Here is an 18,066-nt window from a genome sequence, read left to right on the forward strand (position 1 = left end):
ATGGATCCCGTGAAGAAACGCGATTTTCAATCTCGAAAGCCTCGGTCGAAGCACAAGTTCAAGGGGACTCGCCGCAAAGTAAAGCGGCGTGCAATGGAGACGTCCGCGGCAGCTAAGCCTAACCTAGGTGACGGCGACGCTTTCGACGGTTCAGAGCCGGCCGGCCGCTCAAGTTTCGTTGACAGCGCAGACGAATTCGTCAGCACATCGGAGAAAAAGTAGATAATCTTCGACAATCAAGATAGGAGCGGCGAGGAGACGGCAAGCACCTTTATCTGCGAGATCGGCGTCGGGAACGTGAGCGCCGCGGCATGTCCGGCGTGCGGACGGCGCGACCTTTTTATCCGTGAGTTGGCCAAAAAACGGAAACGACTCGCGTCGTTTTTGTGGTTATGTTGCAACAATGCAGCGTGTACCACGTCCGTTAATCTCGTCAACGTATTCGTCGCGGCGTGCATCTCCGGTAGACGACGCTAACGGTGGAGCGCGCCCTTCGGCCAGCCCAAGAGAGAGTTTCGCCGTGAATATCAAGGCAGTGGTTGCGGCGCGCGCATATAGAGCTGTACACAATCAACTCGTCCGATTTTGTGCAGTTCTTGGTTTACCAAAACCGATGCACCATAAATCGTTCACCGCCATAACAAAGAAAGTGCACCTCGCTGCTACAAAAGCAGTGGCTGAACTTGGAGTTGGCTCGGAAAGTAACAGCGCAGGAAGTGGGTCAGCATGGTGCTCACGAAGACTTTATGAGAGAACAACATATGGCGCTGGTGAATTCTAAAGTAGTGCACTGGATCTAGATACCCTGGCCTGCATTATGTGCAATTTTTATATAGATTTCAGTGCTACAACACAAATAAAGAACTTTTATAACTTTCAATCGTGTTTTTCTCAGCTTCATATTTTTGGCCAAACATGGCTTTTGTGCATGACATTTAATGTATTTATTGTGGTCCAATCAAGACCAAATTTGGTGTGCATCATCTTTAAGATGTGTAGAATGCACTGATCTAGATTTTAGTGCAACCAGTTTATTTTTAAGAATGGAAATGTTCAATACCCTTGGGTACCAGTCACTGAAAACGAAGCATCAGATATGAAATTATCTCAAAATGTTGCCTGTCAAGGGAATTGCATTATCTTGGTTATTAGCACTCAGTGGAGTGTTAGGGACAAGAAAAGCCATTTTGCACTGCTATATCATGCCAACTGCTAGGTCCAGTAGCTGCACAAACATGCACTGTTTTTCACTTATGCATGGCACTTAGGACATGAAAGCATCAAGCTATCCTAAAACTAAGAACAGATTTGGAATGAGGATATCAAGCTATATAAGTGGTACAATTTTCATTTGTCTAGCATTAATATAAAAAAAAAAAGGTTTCTGAGGAGCGTCTCCCCTTAACACTATATCGGTTATAACAATGAGAAGCTGCTGTACCGTCAACTTTTGTATGTTTTTTATGGGGAAATAACCTGCTTACCCGTAGCTCAAATGCGCACCACCCTCCGAAACGTTAATGAACCAAGCCAACTGTGCTGCTCCCAGATTGCTCGCTGGCCCCTCATTCTGCGCAGTTCTGCCAACGGATTAGGTCGTTCACGCTCGTCTTTGTTGGTTCCGTCAAAGTCATTCCTGGCCACATGGTTTCTCGGCGTCGTTTGTCTTGCCATCAAAATGGAAGATGGCTGATCTGCCCGCTGTTCATTGGCAGTGCACGACGTTGCTGGTGAAAAAAAGTGCACTGCTATAGATTTGGAAACTAAGTGCTTCTAACCGAGGAGGCGATTGTTGCAAACGTGCTTGCATCGGATAGCGACAGCAGCGATGGCTTGTTAGGGCAGGCTGCCACAGCGTTGTCCTCACAGAAGGCCCAGCAGATGAATCAGTTCCTCCAGGAATTTGTTTTCAGAACAAGCCTTTCACTGCACTACGTCGAGCACCTGGATGCCTTAAAGAAGGATGTCAGCGAGCTTCATGTAAAATAAGCGAGGCTGATAGACATGGAGTTTTCTCGTGCAAGCCAGGGAAAAGTATGTTGGTGGCGAGATGCTTGTGGCGATCTCGCCGCAACGTTTCTTCTGGATTTCTCAAGGTGACAGGCTGCCGCAGCAAGCTTCTCGCATTTTTTAAGGGGGGACACGGGTCTTGAGGCAAAAGAATCGTGAAAAAAATAGATTTTTTGAAAATAACATTTTCAGTGCCATTTTCAGGGCCATCAAAGTGATGCCTCGATGTAGCTCGCATATTGCTTGTCGCCCGCGTCTCCTCTTTGCAGTTGTTATAACTGTGCTATTCTTGAACACCGACAGCAACGACTTGTTACATGTGATCGTAACATGCAGGAAGCAGAGTTAAACAGTTAAACGAGTTAATACAATCAGCAGCCAGATGGAAGAGGGTGGTGGGGAGGGGCACTGCCCTCCCCGCCATTATAGTTTTCTCACAGCTGCTCTGCCATCCCCCTATTTCGATTTTTTTCATGCAGCCCGGTTATAACAACTGAATTTTTGTGGCACTTAAATGTTGTTATAAGTGGGTTCGATTATATATGTCAAACACATAAAATTCACTCACTTGCAATCATGAGCCCAACTGTGGTTAAGTTACCCACGTGTCCACTTGTCCCACTCACCAAAAGTGCAGCATGCATGGACGACTTTTGTCCAGTGACATATTCTGGCGCCGTCTTATAGTGTGTACATTGTAGCTCAGTCTGTTCGTTTCGTTGCTGTTGAGCGAGAGAAGCAGCAATGTCAATTCTGGCACTTGGATTTTGTTCACATGATTTAATCTGGCTGGACCACTTAGGGTTAAAAAAAAGAAAAGAACTACCGTAAAGGTTCATCTTTTGTGTAAAATAAAGATATTGTGGGAAATATAATTTAATAAAAGTGATAATGACCGAATATCTACTACCATCTACATTGTGTGGAGGGCTTGTTCTAAGCCAAAAAGTGACGATCACTCATGACGAGCTGAGGTCATCTAAATAGATCCCTTACGAGGAAGCTTTAGCTGCTAGTCACTTTCTAAGCACTTGGGAACGCAGAAATTGTTTTTCTTGGCAACCACTGCACAGTATTTCGTGAGGTTGGCAGCATTTCAAAGAAAAAGTTAAAATATAATGACTGAGAAGCGGATATCTTTATTTAGGTTGTTCATTTTTTGCAAAGATCCTTGAAAATACCCAAGTTAAAAAAAATGAGACTACGAAGTTTACAACTATCAAACTCAGCAATGAAAAACGATATCACAGTTCTGTAAACTGCACCTAATAATACATCCCTGTGAAATTTATTGCTAATTGGCGAATATAACTTTTGCAAAACCCATGTAGATATTGTAAAAAATTCATGTAAGCTGTAAATTAATAATGCCAAGTGTGTCTGCTTTAGATGCTTTAACAGATGTAGTTTACAGAATTGCTATATCTATTCTTGGTGTAGCTATGAATTTGCAAACTACATGATTTTATGTGTCCTTTTTTTTTTCTATATATGTATTACCAATTTTTGTCAAAAAACATCAGCCCCTAAATCAAAATTTCACTTGATACAGTCACTAGAATTTAACTTTCCAACAGAAATGCAGCAAACTTATTTAAAATTGGTCCAGGCATTTTTTTTACTAAAGAATTTTTGCATTTTGCATGTATTTGAATAGGTGACATCAGAGTTGAGCCTGGTCTAAAGCTAGCTGTTACAGGGTTAGTTGCGATAATAAATATATATATATATATATATATATATATATATATATATATATATATGCAATCGGTAAACTGCCCAGCCCTAGTACTGAGGCCTGAAGTGTGCAACTCAACGCTGCAGGGCACTCCTGGCTGCCTGAAAGGTGTGACATTAGTGGTGACCGGAGTGTTGGAATGCATCGAGCGTGATGACGCTAAGGAACTGTTGGAACGCTGCGGCGCCAAGGTCACGCAAAGTGTCAGCCGCAATACCACCTACGTTGTTGCGGGCCGGGACTCGGGCCCAGCCAAGATACGCAAGGTACGTAATTTGCAAACTTAAGATTATGTAGCACTATGTGGGGCATCTCTTTATTGGGTTCCGAGCATTGCAGTCATTAGAGTTTTAGCTTGTAGTCATTGTTGCAGCTTGCTATTATTACCTTTTACGGTTTACCGGGTTACTGGAGCCATGGACGGCAGTAGCAGTGCTGCTAGCGGCATCTTGTGGCACTTTGTCCAACTGCAATGTGTTTGAAGCGTCTTTGTCTTGTGCGAGTGTTCGCTTTGAAGGAAAATCATAGTAGGACTGCGTGCTGTCAATTGTGCTACTGCCAACACTGTACACCAGAACATAAGTAGGCTATCGTGATCTAAGTAGGCTATAAGTAAGCTGTCGTGATGATCACTGCAGTGAGCATCTTCAATTTTCCACCTCTGGCTACCCGCAGGCTACTCGAGCCAGCCAGAGTGCCTCTGTTTTTCTCGGGTTGCTTCATCCACCATTTCATTCACTCGGGCTGGATGGTTCTGGCTACCTGTGGGCTGCCAGAACCAGGCAGGACGATTTCGGTCTGGCTGCTCTCTGGAAGTTCTCTGGCTAGCAGATGACAAAACGAGGCAAAAAACACTCGCCGCCATTTTTGTGGAGACTTGATGGATTGCAGCGTGACCTCTTCAGAACTTTTACCTCGCTTAGTGAACTTGCTATGGTCACCTTTGGATCCCATTACATCTAGTGTTATCTTCTAAGGTTTGGCTTGCACAGTTTTGCTTTGTGAGGGCAGTGTGATATGAGCCATAGAGAACCGTTTGAAGCTTTTTCTTGTCTGTGTATTCTGTGAAGGCTTCTTCACGGCTGTGAACAGTACACCTTGCTATCATGCATGCATGCTATCTGCGTTGTGTTCTGCGCAAGTTGTAGATGCTCATTCCCACACATTATGGTGCCTTTTCGGTTCATCTTTCTCTGGTGGTATCGCTTTTTACAGCTCTCACATATATCTAGGGATACCTCCTTTTTCTGAAGTTAGCGAGGGCATCGCAGCTAGCCATTGTTCGAGGGCATCGTAGCTAGCCAGTGTTCACTCTGTCTCTCCCTCATACATTTGTCTGGCAGCTCGAAACTGATGTGTTCTAACTAGGTTAGGTTGCACTGATTGATTAATGGCCACTTGTACATAAGCTTATTGCTCTCATGGTTGACTAATATAGTAGATCCTCGTTCATACGGTTTTGGCAAAAACCATGAGAAAAAACGTACTAACCAAAAAAACGTGCAATCTGAATAACTAGAAAATTTTGACAGACTCAACTATTGTTGACATCTACGTGCCGCGAAGCATCACGCAGATCGTTGTAGCATGAGGTGCCGATTCATGCCAAGCTGGCAGTGCTCTGGCGGCCTGTGGGGTGGGTGTTTTGTTGTTTTTCTATTTCATTGTGTTTTAAGATGGCGATGGGAAACCGAAACGAAATCGAGCTGGTGGGCAACGCTAGATGCCGCCGAAGCGAAACGGAATGCCCACATCGTGCCGCCTGCAACACGGAACAGCGGCGCGTTTAGATTATCACCTACTAAAAGCGTGCTGTACATTACCAATGGCACTACACACCATGCGCTGTAAAACAGATAGGTGAAGATGCGTATTGCAATAGGTTTGGCGGCGATAGCTGTGAATGCGGCGTGCGATGACCCAGGTAGAGATTTGCTGGTACCAGAATAAGAAACTGTGCGCATCATCATTATCATGTGAGACGGGCAGCAATATACTGTTCTTGATTGCGCACACCTCGTGCCTTTTCTTGTTCATGTGGGATCTAGCGGCTGGAAAACTTATATGATCGCAATCTGCAGTCAGGAACAGCGGCGCATTTCGATTATCGTCTATTAAAAGCGTACGCTACGCTTCCGAGGGCACCACGTGCTGTGAAACAGATAGGCGAAGATGCTTATCTCAGTAGTATTGGCAGACAGCTGTGAATGCCGCGTGCGATGACCCCGGAGAGGATTTGCTGGTACTGAAATGAGAAAATGAGTGTGTGCTGGCATTTGCACGTGAGATGGGCGGGTGAGTATTGCGGTGAAACTGCCACGGCGAGCAGCTGTATACTGTTCTCGATCTCGTGCACCTCGCACATTTTCTTGTTTATATGGGATCTAGCAGCCGGAAAACTTATCATGCGATCGCAATTTGCCGACATTGGTGCCGAAAAATAATTCTTTCTGGTGACGTATGAACCGGTAAAAAATTATTGTAACTCTATTGGGTCCTTTTCTGTGTTCTCGATAGTGAACTTGGGTGCCGGGAAAACGTACGTAACGGGAACGTATCAACGAAGTTCTACTGTACTGTTTCTTGTGGGAAACTTTTCGCTGGTCACATGCGGCATGCATTTTCATGCACCAGCCACAGCCCCAGCTCCTCGAGTGCAGGGGCAGAAGAGAAGCACTATGAGCTGAAACGAACTTTCTGAAATCGATGCCCAAGCAGGTTGGCATAGAATTTTATGTGTATAAGACATGCCTGATATCCTGCTTTCTTGTGTCTTGTCAAATGATGACAAAATACCAACACATCAGTGTCGCCGGTGGGGCATCTTTTGGGGCATGATCACTTACGCGCGCTTTTGCATCTTGGCATCGGACGCGTTGGAGGCCATTTGTTGTGCTGTGCAAAGTGAGGTGCCCAGTGCACGTCCTGTGTTGAGTTGCGTGAAATCTCGCAAAAATGATCGTATCCCTGAATGCAACTGTATATTTTCAAGCTGGCAACATATAAATGAACAGACTGCACTGAGCGCAGCTGGCCTTGTCAGCCGCTGCCATCCTGATCGCATGTTCACATTGATCCCGCGGCCAGCTGTCCCGGTGTTCAATTTTGAAAGCTTTGGGCAGGTTCAGTTTGTCTTGGGATCCCAGCCCATGTGACTTCTTATTAGGACTGAAACTAGCTGGCTGCCGTCTGGCTGCCAGCGGGTTGCCCAAACTCCAAAAATTGAAGAGGCCCACTGTTAGATTTGTGTGACCTTGCTTCAGCTTTGTGTGAGGGGAGAGTGCCCTTTTGCTTGAAGAAAGCTCTCACTAGTTTCCAGGCTTCCTCCTAGCCTCCTCCTTCCTTTCCTCACATTCATTTCCCTTCTCCCTATTCACTTCGCTCAGCCATCGCATGCCTTTGTCCCTTTGTTACCGTCTCATAGCGCTTTCCCTCTCTCAAAGTTGTCTCTCTGCAGCACCTGCTCCCATCACTGGACGTGTTCGCAGATGCATTCGACAGCGTTTTTAGCATTGTGCCAAGCTAGCTATCTTTGTAAAGTGCCAAGAGTGCTGTCAGCCACATATTCAACACGTTTATTGCCAAGTCTCGCGAAAGTGAAACTATCTCTAAAAGTGATCACGTAAGAATACTTCCCCGGCACGTATGTAAAGTATGAATGCATGTGAGAACTTATCCACCAAAAGGCACACATCATATCAGATACGCATGTTGCGTGTCCACACATGCAATTCAGAGCTTTGTATGTGCGCGAGCACACAAGACTTCTCAGGCATCTGTCGTGGGGTTTCTGGTTTCATACGGCTTGTTGTATCATGCCGACACTGCTGGCTGACACCTCGGAGGAGGACTACACCACAGATGCTGCGGTGCTTGTGCCCACGTTTGCGGATATGTGCTGCATAGCATCGACAACATTCAGAGATTCGTCTGTGCAGGCGATGCAAACCATAGGTGAACTTAGTCGCCAATCGATTTTTTTTTTTTTTTTTTTTTTACGGAGAGGGGTCGCAGAATTTTTCACATACTGTTTAAAAAATGAATCTGGGACCTCAGTGTAGTGTGATGCAATGCTAACACATTTCTCTCGTATTTACAGCTAAATTGCCTCTGATATCTTTTCCCAAATTCCTTACAGGGCACAGGCCTGAAACAAGGCATGCTTATGGCCACTCACTGAAGCCTCAAACTGTGCTCAGACTGCTGTGTAAAATAATGCAACTGCTAATGGCCAACCACGAGCGCTTTTATTCAGTTTTACTTGTTGCTTTGGCTGCTCTCATTATTTGTGAAAGCGCTAATGCACTTTTTAAAGACAACCAGACTAGATGAACATCGTGAGTGAATATTAATCTGCAAGGGCGCACACAATGACTCTTCTTCTCTCTATCTTTTCTTGTTCTTTCTTTACCTTTCCCCGCATGTACAGCAGCCAACTTGGCATGACCTTAGTTAACCTCCCAGAATTTCCTTCTCTCTCTCTCTCTCTCGTTCAATGAGTTCACCTCATTTACACTTTCCCAAGCTGATTGTCATGTCACCTTGAAGCTCTTGACAACATTCTTGGAACAGAACTGCATGCAACGAATTTGAAATCCTCGCACCCACTTCTTCCAGCGATGCCCTCTTAATGTGCCCGAAAGCACTGTGCAGCTAAACTTTCTAAGCAATGCAGCTAAGCGCAGCTTTTACCCTTAAAGCATGCTGGATTTATTTCGCTTGACTGTGACCCAATGCATATCCCATCGTTGGCACAACAGCAACTGTAGCACAGTTAAACCTCGTTAACGAAGTCCATAAAATTGGCAATTTGCTTAGTTATATATAAGTTTCGTTATATTGCAATTCAATCTTTTATGCAAATAAGTTCAGCCACGAATTAATTTTTCTTGCACGATAAGGGCCACAATAGTTTCCAAAATATAGGGCAGTCAGAAAAAGCAAGCTTGAATAAGAAAAAAAGATTTTGTTTTGTTTTGTTGAATTAGAGAGTCAGCGATGAAAGATGTGGTTTCATGCTTATTGACAATATCCTCACATCAGCAGTACGAATTAAGCGAAGACAGCCATGCTTTCTCATCCATTCCGCCCCCGCAGCTGATAGTGTTGCCCGCAGTGGGAAGGTGCAATCATGAGAAGCACCGGGAGTGCAAGGGAGGAATGCTTTGTCTGCCTTTCACTTCAACGCATCTCTGAAACTTGGGATGATGCAACCTCCAGCACTCCGCAACGTCCGCAAGACGACAGCGCATAATGCCACACTATCTCCCCTTGCCCGGTCTTTGCATACACAGCAGATTACCTCTACAACGGCCTGCAGGCTGCTAATGCGCTCAGCCATACGCAGCCACAGCCACGCTAGAAAAAAAGATGTGTGCCGGCTATCCCCCTGCTTTAGTGCGCACTTGATCACGTTATTGCGAGTGAGCTCCCTCCTTTCCCCTTGCTCGCTCGGGAAGACAACACTTATCAAAATACCGTCTTTCTCAAAGCATGCAGCTCGCAGGGTGCAATAGGATCTTGTCGCACTTGGACTTTATACGGAGGAACATGACACTGCTCCACTTCGGCTGTTACTCTCGGTCGCGTGTGAAGTGTGTGATTTGAGCAGTGCATTTGCAAGCAATCGATGTAACATAACCATTTGATCATCCACATTCGCAGAAGTTTCCGTTTATTGTCTAGGTATTCAATTACAGTGGCAGTGAAATTTCTTTATATTGAAATTATGCATAAACACACTTTGTTATGTTAAGGTTTGAAATACGTGGTTTTCTATGGACAAGAAATGATAAAAATGTTAGACACCTTTTTATATCGAGAATGTCAAATGATGTATTATTTGTCTAACTTTGTCCTTCCAGCATGTGTTATACTAAGTTTCGGTCACGAGAGCAAGGGATGCATTTTTGTGGGTAATTGCAGAAACCACTCCCTTTGTTTGTTGGCAAAATGGATTCAGATTTCAGACGCCTTTCATGTAATAAATATGCATGATTGCATATTTTCATTGTGAATATGCGCAGTGAGAGAAGTCTCTCTACTCTAGCCTTCGTAGCGTAGTTCACTATCTATGAAGTGGGTTATGATGTCATCTAGCAGTGGCTCGCAAGGATTAACCAGCATGTGTGCGTGATACTTAGTGAATTATTTTCCCCAAAAATGTTCTCTCTCCAAAGTGGTGTGTAGCTCTTGCAGCCTTACATGAGTGAATGTGGTATATTATCAAAATTTCAGTATATTGTGCAAGAGGTTTTTATGTTTTTTTTTATGTAGCTCTTATATTGGAAGTTCGTGCTTGCATTGTTCATGCACTCATTGCCTCTCATGCAAATGTAAGAACCTTCTATTCATTCGTCATTTCATTTCAGGCCGAAGAATGTAAGGTGGAAATAATAGATGAAAATGCTCTGTACGAGCTGATTGAAAGTCGTTCAAGTGGTGATGGCAAGCGCAAGGCTGAAAAAGCAGAAGCTAAGGAAGAGCCAGAAGAGGCAGATACCCCGAAGAAGAAACGAAAAGTGGAGCCTGAAGACAGTTCGGAAAACCATCAGGAAAAGAGGGCACGAAAAGTCAGTGAGCGTGTCATTTCCTCGAACAAGAAGTCAGGAGATACTGCTGCCGAGGACCCACCGTCGGCATCCAGCAGCCAGAAGACACGGACATCTGCTGTAAGCTACTCCTTAGCCTCCCCTTGCAAATCTCCCCTTGCAAATTTCTCCTTGCAAATCTTTAGCTGCAGAAGTTTCCAGGGAAATACACTTATTAAATAAAAGAAAAAAAATAAGATGGGCTAGATATTTTTTGGAATGCATTATGTAACCGCGCAAATGACAACGGACGAAGAAGGAAACATACAGGACAAGCGCAGAAAATAGGGTGCCGAAAGTCCTGGATGTCCTGCTTGTCCCGAGTGTTTCCTTCTTCGTCTGTTGTAGTTTGCGCGGTTACATAATGCATTCCAATATCGACCACCAACTAGCCCACCTCTCACTGTTAAATAAATATTTTTAGTTGTCTGACATTGTGCTTTCGGTAATTCGTATCGCAGACTGCATTTAAATCATTTTGTGAATGTTTACGGCAAGGTGTAGAGCTTTTTGAAGAGAATGGAACATACCCTGAGAGGGCTCTTGATCTCTTCGTACTTGTAGATGGTCATCTGTGAGTTGAGAGGTAGCAAAAAAGTAAATTTTAGTGGTTTGCAGGTGACGTCTCACAAACAGGAAGACTTTTGCCACAGCACCTTTTATGCAAGGGAGCCAGATCCCAGGCGTCGCGAGAGAATAGAGCATTCTCACAGGCTGTTTCTGTGTGCAACTAAAAAGTGCTGATGCCATCCAACAGGGATTCTATGAAAATATTGTATCACAATATAATTTGACCGACTTGTAACAACACCAGTTTTAACAATACATCAGATATAACGATGAACAGCAGTTGCACCGTCAACTTTTGTCTGTGTTCTGTGGTGCAGTAAACCGCTTACTACAGTACTCCCATGCCGCATTATTGGTTATGACAAATAAATCTGTCTACTGGGTGCGCCAAAAGTAAAAAAAAGGCAAATTTCTTTAAAGAAAGAAGAAAGGGGGAAAAAAGAACGCGAGCCGCCACATTCGCCTGTGTACCCTTTGTGCCTTTGTGCCGCACACCCCGCACGGCATGCTTTGTTCACATTGTCCTACGCATTGCCGGCCTCGTGCACCGCTCTCATCTTGTTTCCACCCCTTTAATGTCAGCGCACTCAGCCATTCTATCGGAGAGGTGGAAAGGAGACAGGAGAGCATTGGCACCAGTCCGTACCTGCAACAAAGTTGCACGATTGTTTTTAGACCTACCAAATCATGATTTACAAAAGAAAAGTGCAGTAATTAACTGGCCCCACGGGTACCAGTACAGATGAAGGTATACTGTAAATAAAATGGTTAGGGCCCACAACAGTGCTAGAACCATGACAAAAACGAAACTGCTTTTATGTTTATGAGAATCCAGCAATAAGTATGTGCAGCCCTGCTGTCAGGCATGTTATAAGAAGGAAATGTGGTTTATTATTGATTCTTATACAGAATAAGCAATTCAATATTCAGGACATTTGGCTGTCCCGACTGGGTCAAGTCGGGGCTCGAGGGTTTTATTCAAAATTGGAACTGTCTTGTTAAATCCGGGATGGTTAGCAACCCTGTTTGGAAGCTACAACAGTCAATACTGTAGCAGACAAGGTCGATGGTGCATCTCAAGAAAATTTTGTTCTTGAAAAGATGGTGGTATCATGACGAGAGCCTGCTGCCGCCATAGTAACCGAGTTCAGAGCCAGAGTCATCGCTGAAGTATGCTGCTGATTTCTTGCTTTCTCTCACCGATACCTGTCCCTCCTGCAGGAGATGTGGGTGGACAAGTACAAGCCACAGACGACCAAGCAGATCATCGGCCAGCAGGGAGACAAGAGCAACTGTGGCAAGTTGCTCCTGTGGTTGCGCAACTGGCACAAGAGCCGTGCTGGACCCAAGAAACCAATTCGTGAGTGTTGCTCTGCTGCGCTTCCACTGCCCCTTTATGTTCGCTGTATGTGGTTCTCGATATCAAGTGCCTAGTACTTGCCTGAATAGTAATATATATATATATATATATATATTATACACACACACACACACACATAAAAGGGCCACTGAAATGAAGCCTCAGTGCCAGGGTTAGTGGGGGTAGCTGTTCCCCCATTTGGCTTTCCAAAAGCTTGTTCTTGTGGCTCCTTGCTATGATGCGTTACTTCGTGTAGTTCAAAGTGAGACTGTTAAGTAGGATTTGCTTTTAATGTGGCACCAAGATTCTTCTTGGGTGGCTCTTAAGAATGAATCCTTTTTTCTTTTTTCAGATTGAATTTAAACAATACTTGTATGCAGTATTTTAGCAGGCCATTCTAGTCAGTTACATTGTTTACAATATGGATACTTTTATTTGCAGCTGCTAAAAACACTTGCCTCACCAATTGGTGCCCACTTGGGATCACGTTTACTGCAACATCAGACCTTGTAATGTTGAACATAGACCCACTTTTTCAGTCGTGGCGATATTTGTTTAAGAAGTTACTAGAATTGCCCATTACTATGCTTAGTGCTTTATTACTGTAAGGAGTGTTAGTAGAAAGGTTATGGCAACCTCTACATGGTTACCTGAACCAACTATGGGGCGTAAGGTACCTGTTACTGTGCCAAAGCTCGGATGGACATACACACTTGTTGAAAGCCAGAGAAAGTGATGCTCCCTGTCAAGAAAGTAGTCCTTTTAGTCGCAGAAGCTTGGCTGTCTTTTACAAATACTACAATGTAGCTTGTTGTCTGCAAGGCGTCAGACCAGAACATTGTCCTTGCCTGTGCTCTTCAAAAAAATGTGTATAACGCAGCTAAATGGGGAGGAGGTGGAGGCGATGGTTCCGCCTTCAAGGCAGCACTTCTGTCTGGATCCCCTGGCATCGGCAAGACCACCACTGCTACACTCGCAGCACGGGTGAGGCAACTTTAGAGTAAAGCCGGCTGCTGACTGGTTTTTCAGTATGCCTTGGTGGCATGCATTATTGTGTCACTCTCAGCCAGTAAAGCACCCTTTATTCAGCATAGTATTTGAGTAAACATCATAAATGTACAAGTTTCTGCACATCCGGACATTGACTGTTCTATGTGCACAACTTTACATGCTGCTCATAATGCACGTCATCTTTTGTGGTCCTCAGCTTCATGAGAGTCTGTCAACACACAGGTTAATTGGTAAATGAACAGCATCCACTGTTCAAGATATGCCATTACCTTACTAAACTTCAGGTATTAAGATTGTTTGACTGGCCTGCTAGCTTTCCTTATACAGTCTACGCTCGTTACAACAGACCCGCGTACAATAGACGTTCGGATATAACGAGCCATATTTCAGCCTTCGTTCGTTCTACCTATTTTGTTAATGCAATGAAGTTCGCTTTTAACGGACCGCGTTTTGGCTACAGTGGAGGAGAGTAGCAGAACTTTTTTCAATATTGGCCGATAAAATGTTGATCCGATGATCCGTTGATCCGAAACCAATGATCGCAGCTCAATATTGTGTGCGCAAAGGAGGAAGGTGGTGTGGAAACGCGCTATCTTTTTTTACTCACAAGGCACGCGGGGGGGGGGGGGGGGTTCACTACGGCGGCTGCTGCTTACGGTGCGGCCACCGTATCTTGAAAGCGATCTGCGATGATGAAGTGCTCACCTGCACGGGTGGCCATATATTGAAAAGCGATTTGCGATGACAAAGTGCTCGCCCGCACGGGCACCTTATCTTGAAAGTGATCTGCGATGTTGACAAAGTGCGCCCAGTGCCAGTAGCTTCGTATGTGCTATACTTTCGACGGTTAGTTCGTGTTGAAGCCAGACACCGCACAAAGGTCAATTCGATCACTGCTGCTGCCACGCTTATCTTGCTTAATTTGCTATCGCAATCAATGCTTTGCGTTTCGGGCGAAACTGCAACATTTTTTGTTTGTTTTTTTACTTTGAAAGTTCGTCACTCTCTCTTTGCAATAAAGTTGTTAGACATCGCGATGAAAGTTTCGGAAGTGAGGCGTTTAGGGTATTACTGACTTCAGATACAACGGACGTTTTTTGTTGGATTATCATGGTCCGTTGCAACGAGAGTTGACTGTAGTACCAAAATAGGACAGAGATGTGCAGTGCAGTTTCCTTGTCCAATGCCCATTCTGTCCTGCTGGTTGTGACTTGTATGTAACCTTAAATGGAAATTGGCCTGTCTTGAATTGCAGGAAGCTGGCTACAGCATTTTGGAGATGAATGCTTCAGACACTCGTTCTAAGAAGAGTCTTGTTGAACACGTGGCTGAGACCCTGGGGAACCTCACGCTTACAGGTGTGTTTTAAGACTGCTATGTCGTCTTCATTCGGCAGGAATATTGCTGCATGGGTTTGTTTATTGACATTACAGGTTCATTAAAGGGTCAAATGAGTAAGGGACGTAAAATGCAAAAGGTTACAAATAGAGCAAATAATGAAGAGTATTACATTATCAGACAAAGCAGACATATACATACAGTAGATCCCCAATTTTACAACTTTCTTGGGACCATGTGAAAAGCGTTATATAATTCAGGCATTGTATCATCTTACCAACAAGAATGATGTTTATAATACAGTCTTACGCGAAACAGTTGTGAGGAGCTTCAATTTAAGCTATGGGCTAATAACCTGCAGGACTCAGAAACCAAAACAGCTTATTTAGCGTACCGTGTATTGTGATATGCGCCCACCAGGATGTTAAAGCATTATTCTCTCATTTACAGACTTTAACAAAATTGGTCAATTTCTTACAGTCTTTCTTTGAGCCACTCAGCAAGGAGGTCACCTATGACGTGGTTGCCTGCACAGACGAATCTCTCTATGCTGTTGCTGCCTCGCAGCACATGTGCTAACGTAAGCACGGACATGGCAGCATCTGTGGGGTTGGCGTCGTCCAAGGTGGCAGCCAGCAGTGTTGGCATGATATGGCGAGCTGTGCGAAACCGGAAACTGCGGGGCAGACACGCGAGAAGGCTTCTGTGCTCACACGTAAACAAAGCTCCCAACTGCACGCATAGACACGTATCGGATACAGTCTGTGTGCCTTTCAGTGACTAATCAATCCGATCTTCGCACATGCGTTTGCGTTTTCCATATGTGCTAGGGCGGTGTTCTCGGGTGATCACTTTCAGAGGTTGTTTCACTTTTGCGAGACTCGGCACCAAAAACGCCAACGGCTGCTTACGTAAATGCATCTGATGGCAGTAGCAGTCGCTGCTAAGAGAAAACAGCAAGAGAAAGAAAGCACAGTGAGACAACAATGAAGGGACGAATATGGGCAGTGGTTGAGTGACATGAAGAGGGGAAGAGAAATAGAATGATGAGAGGGCAGCGAACAACGCTAGGGAAGAAAAGAAGAGGCTAGGAGGGAGCCCCGAAACTAGGCGGAGCTGTCCGCATGCGAAGGAGTGCTCTCCCCTTCCGACTCCAGGAGGGAGCTGCCAGAAGCCAGCGGCACTTCTCTTGCGTCGCCATTGGGATCGCAGTTTTATGTGGGCTGTTGTATGAAATGGGGTGTGCGTAATCTTGCCGTCATTAAATCGAGGTTTTTAATACAGTGTCTCTATGGCTAGTTTGCTGGGACTGCACTTATCTGACGTAAAATCGGGGACATCACAGAATTGGCGGACATATAACCAGGGTTCCACTGTACTTAGAAAAGGAACTATTCGTGTGCTTATATTTGAAAATATTAAAGCTAGTCAGCAGAACAGATGAACATAGAAAGCAACTCACAAACATTGTTATGCATAAAGATGAATAAAAAAGCTTTGCAGTTCTTCATGAAAAGCATCATGATTGGGTAAAGAGGCACTGTTGTCGGGAAGACTGTTCCAGATTTTTATGGCACAAGGCAATGCTGATCAGTTGAATGACCATGTGTTACTGAAGATGTACGAGAAACTATGGTTATGTAAAGTGCAATGCACTTTCGCGAGTGATAATTCAGGTCAACATGTGTGTGTTCAGAGGGCTGCCTGCCCTTAACCTTTTGAGGGTCAATGGCATAAATATATGGCACCGCGGCGTAGAGTCTGCATTGCCATAGTCATCAGCGGTAATCATATGTGGATAACAGTAACGCCGGAACACTTCTTGCCTACTTGTGCCTTTAAAGCCTTTATTCTTGCGTTGACCACCGCATTGGCCGCGTGCTTCCGTAATTGTGCAGTCACCATCCATGATTGCGTCGATAGCGGCTGTGGTTTTTTCCGCAGTGGTTGCGGAAAACAGTAGTTTTGTTTTCACTCGGTACGTGCGTCGGCCGTGTACCTAAAGAACTGTGTAGTGAACAGTAGTTTCGCTCTGACTCTGTGTGCATCGGCCGCGTGCCTTCAGCACTGCAAACTTGCCGTTCATAATGGCGTCAGCAGTGGCCGCCGTTTCCTCCGCAGCAGTTGCGGCCAAGAGTTGTTTTGCTTTGACTTGGTGCAGAGCTGTCGAGGATTAAGAGCACTGACTACATCGCGATATACAGACGACCTGTTGGCGATCAGCTCACTAGCGAAAAAAGAAAGAAAAAGTTGGGATGTGCTCACGGTAGTGCAAAGCGTGTCACAAATGAAGGTGCGCACCGCGGACGTGCTGCAAAGGAATTCGCAAGGCCTCGATCGCTGCTGTGTGAGCCAATGTGTCACGAGATGACGAGAATTGCAGCTTCCGCACTGCTTTTGTGGGAAATAGAAACATCATTTGCTCATTCATCACCAAATAAAAAGCGTGTTGATGTAGTAAGCATTTGCTAACTGTTTTCTGGATACCCTCGATAATTCGATGTTCGGTTAATTCAGAAATTTTTTCAGTCCCGTGAAATCTGAATTAACGAAGTTTTACTTTATATCTATTTCAGTGTATCTACTTTTTTAGTCTTATAATAAGTATTTATGGAAGCCCATTTGTATTCATGAATAAGCAATGCATATTTACCTACGGAAAATATGTTTTGTCACTTTATGGTCTAATAAAGAAGATTGCCGTATACATTTTTCGAAATGAGTCAGTCTGAATATCTTAAATCTGCAATAAAAAAATGAGACCCCGGGGGTCACATTTGGCGAAAAAAAATTTCCCTCAAAGGCTTAAAACAGTTACTGTTAGAGCTTGGCTTGAAATGAAGTTCCATCCAGGGTAAACAGTACACATTGTTGGTCAGCAATCCAATGAGGAGACACTTTTTGAAGTAGTGGCAAAACAGCTAATAATTTCCATGCTTATGGCCGCTTTTCTGCTTGCTTAGCGCAAGGTTGCTGGTTAAATTCCCAGCTGCAGCAGGAGCATTCCAATGCAGGCAGAACGCAATAACGCTTCTCTTCTTATGTTTAAGTAGTTAAAGAACCCCAAATGTTCAAAATTTAATCTGGAGCCCTCAACTACAGCATCCCTCATGACCACTGTGCAGCTTTGGGATGTTAAATGTAAATCAAGCAATCAATCAATTTATCAATTGCCTCTTTGTAGAAGACATCTGATGCCATTATACTCTCGCAGAACACATATCGGAGCTGATATCTTAATTATCATCATCAGCCCATTTTATGTCCACTGCCGGACGAACGCCTCTCCCTGCGATCTTCTACTACCCCTGTCCTGTGCCAAGCGATTCCAACTAGTGCCCACGAATTTCCTAATATCATCGCCCCACCTAGTCTTCTGCCGTCCTTGACTACGCTTCCCTTCTCTTGGTGCCCATTCTGTAGCCCTAATTGTCCAACGGTTATCTAAC

At 44.5% G+C, this 18,066-nt stretch overlaps 1 protein-coding gene across 1 annotated transcript in view; it reads left to right on the forward strand.

The window, feature by feature from the left end:
- Nucleotides 1-18,066, forward strand: part of Gnf1 (germ line transcription factor 1) — a 62,539-nt gene that overhangs the window by 12,688 nt on the left and 31,785 nt on the right. The window contains exons 11-15 of the mRNA XM_050193995.3: nt 3,835-4,014; nt 10,120-10,419; nt 12,130-12,268; nt 13,149-13,252; nt 14,535-14,637. Of these exons, the coding sequence (XP_050049952.2) occupies nt 3,835-4,014; nt 10,120-10,419; nt 12,130-12,268; nt 13,149-13,252; nt 14,535-14,637 (826 nt within the window). The remainder of the gene's footprint in view (nt 1-3,834; nt 4,015-10,119; nt 10,420-12,129; nt 12,269-13,148; nt 13,253-14,534; nt 14,638-18,066) is intronic.

This window comes from Dermacentor andersoni, chromosome 3 (assembly GCF_023375885.2).
Source record: "Dermacentor andersoni chromosome 3, qqDerAnde1_hic_scaffold, whole genome shotgun sequence".
NCBI lineage: Eukaryota > Metazoa > Arthropoda > Arachnida > Ixodida > Ixodidae > Dermacentor > Dermacentor andersoni.